The 2209-nt window shown below is 57.3% G+C and overlaps 1 protein-coding gene across 1 annotated transcript in view; it reads right to left on the bottom strand.

Moving 5' to 3' along the window:
* Positions 1 to 2209, bottom strand: part of PABPN1L (poly(A) binding protein nuclear 1 like, cytoplasmic) — a 23719-nt gene that overhangs the window by 1291 nt on the left and 20219 nt on the right. The window contains exons 2-5 of the mRNA XM_026857022.1: positions 1678 to 1852; positions 1084 to 1192; positions 558 to 622; positions 17 to 123 (exon numbers count right to left, since the gene is read on the bottom strand). Coding sequence (XP_026712823.1) covers positions 17 to 123; positions 558 to 622; positions 1084 to 1192; positions 1678 to 1852 — 456 coding nt within the window. The remainder of the gene's footprint in view (positions 1 to 16; positions 124 to 557; positions 623 to 1083; positions 1193 to 1677; positions 1853 to 2209) is intronic.

Genomic DNA, 2209 nt, shown 5'->3' with positions numbered 1-2209 from the left:
CCCCCCCAGCACTGACCCTTTGGGATGCCCCGAGAACTTGTCGCAGAGGATGGTCACCCGGTTGATCTGCCCACAGCTGTTGAAGTGAGACTCCAGCTCTTCCGCCGTGCCCCCGTAATCCACCTGCAACGGCAGCGCCAGCCCCCCCGAGCGCGGGGGTCTGCATTCACACACCACCACTCGAGGCACGGGCCACCTGACCCCACTCACACCTTGCCACCACAACTTTTTTCTCCATCTCCTGAGGTTCAGGAGACTCTTCCAGCTCAATGTTCCCACCTGCAAATCCAAATCCAAGAGACAGCTCCCCCCTGCTTTGAGGGAACGGGCAACCCCAGCTTCCAGCGGGGTATTTTGGGGAGCTGACACTTGCAGCAGATTGTCTGCAAGTGGCTGAGGCTCACGGGCAGATGCTGAGCCACATTCCCAGTCTGGGCTGGGCAGAGGAGAAGCATTTGGGATGGGACCAGATGGACCCCCATGCCAGGGATCTCAGACACACGCCCCACCGGGTCAGGAGCAGCGAGGTGGGCTCTGCTCCAGGGTCTCCCACTTACATTGCCCACATAGATGGATCGCTGGTCAACCTCCATCTTCTCCTCGGTTGTCTTTGGGAAAAGACCTGCAGAGACAAGGGCTGCTTTGTGGTGACACAGAGTCATAGAAATGCTCTACCAGGGGACATCTATCCATGCAAAGCTCCTCAGATCCACGGCCACATCCAGACATACCCAAACCCCCCCACTGCTGCCTCCCCCTCCTCCATCCCCTTGCCCCCTCTTGTCTTCACAAAAAAACCCACAAACCCACAGGGTAACTGCTTTACTGAGGCTCTCAGGGATAAACTTAATTACTTCACTGAATTAAATTTAGTTGAATTAATTTACTGCCCCTTGGCCTGCGCAGGTAGGAGGTAAGAGTGGCTACAACCCGCACGAGCGCCACACCACGCCTGGGACTCCATCCCTCACCTACCTGATGTGTCCAGTCCACGCGGCCACCATGTGCTCTGGCTCCAGTTGCCACCCTGTGGCCCAGAGGTGCCCCTAGGAGGGGACAGCAGCACCCAGGGACAGCCCATACCTGCCACTGAGCTCATGATGAAATGACTCTCAGCTGCCACCTGCAACTCCTTCAACCTCTCGTCCTCCCTCTCCATCTCCCGCACTCTGGCTTTGATGGCCTCCAGCTCCTACAACCCAAACCAAGACTTGTGTGAGCAGCACCCAGAGCAGGGACACCCCCACCCACAGCCAGCAGCGCCCTCCTCCACCCTGGGGACAAAGAGGTGGGGAGGGGGCTGGAGACAACAGCCTGTCCCACAGAAGGAGAATTCCACTCCCAGCTCCACTGGGGAGAAAAAAAACAGGTAAATATTTGCAAAGCAGAGGTGCCCCAGGAGCACCAGAGCTGCTGGAGGGGCCCAGAGATTTAATCTGGTGACAAACAGGAGCCATTTACCCCTGCTCAGCCAAGTGGATGTCTCAGCACTTAAACCCAAGCAGCAAGAGAGTGACAATTACATTTCCAGCTTCTCAGCTCAGGGATTTTAAGATCAGGGGCCCATGATTATTCTTATTCTTTATTTCTGGAAGTGCTTGAAGAGAGGTGTAAAAAAGTTTCCAATTTCCTCAGAGAAACAGGGAAAATTGACTCCCCACTCAGCCGGGCACTCACTGGGTCGGGCACAACCAGCTCCTCCGCGCTGTCCCTCTCCAGGCAGCTCAGGTCCGAGTCGTCACCCGCAGCTCCCCGCAGAGCCGACACCTGTCTCCCGGCCCAGGACGCCTCTCCCACTGCCAGGGACGGCGGGTCCTGCCACCAGATCCCCGAAGTGTCCAGGAACAGAGAACTGGGCAGGAACAGGCACAAAAAAACCCCATTTACCACCTAACCAGCCATTAGATGTCGGACAAACAGCAGAGCGCAGCCAGGCGAAGGCTTCCAGCAGGAAGGTGAGCGGGCGCTGCCCACGCGGTTTGCTGGGGGTGCTGCGGGCAGGTTTGCAGCAAGAGCCTGGAATTTGCAGGTGTGGGGGCTGCTGAAAGGTCTCTGCTTCGTGCTGAGACACCTCCCAGCTCGGGGTGGGGGCACAGAGGCGATCTGGAAGCAGCTTCCCTTGGATTAAAAAAACAAAACAAAACCAAGCAAAACCAGGTGGAAGCATCACAGCCCGCTGGGAGGGAAAGAGAGGAGGAGGAGGTGGCAG

Source organism: Athene cunicularia (assembly GCF_003259725.1).
Source record: "Athene cunicularia isolate RWA chromosome 11 unlocalized genomic scaffold, athCun1 chr11_part2, whole genome shotgun sequence".
Classification (NCBI taxonomy): Eukaryota; Metazoa; Chordata; class Aves; order Strigiformes; family Strigidae; genus Athene; species Athene cunicularia.
This window is presented reverse-complemented; position numbering and strand designations above follow the sequence as displayed.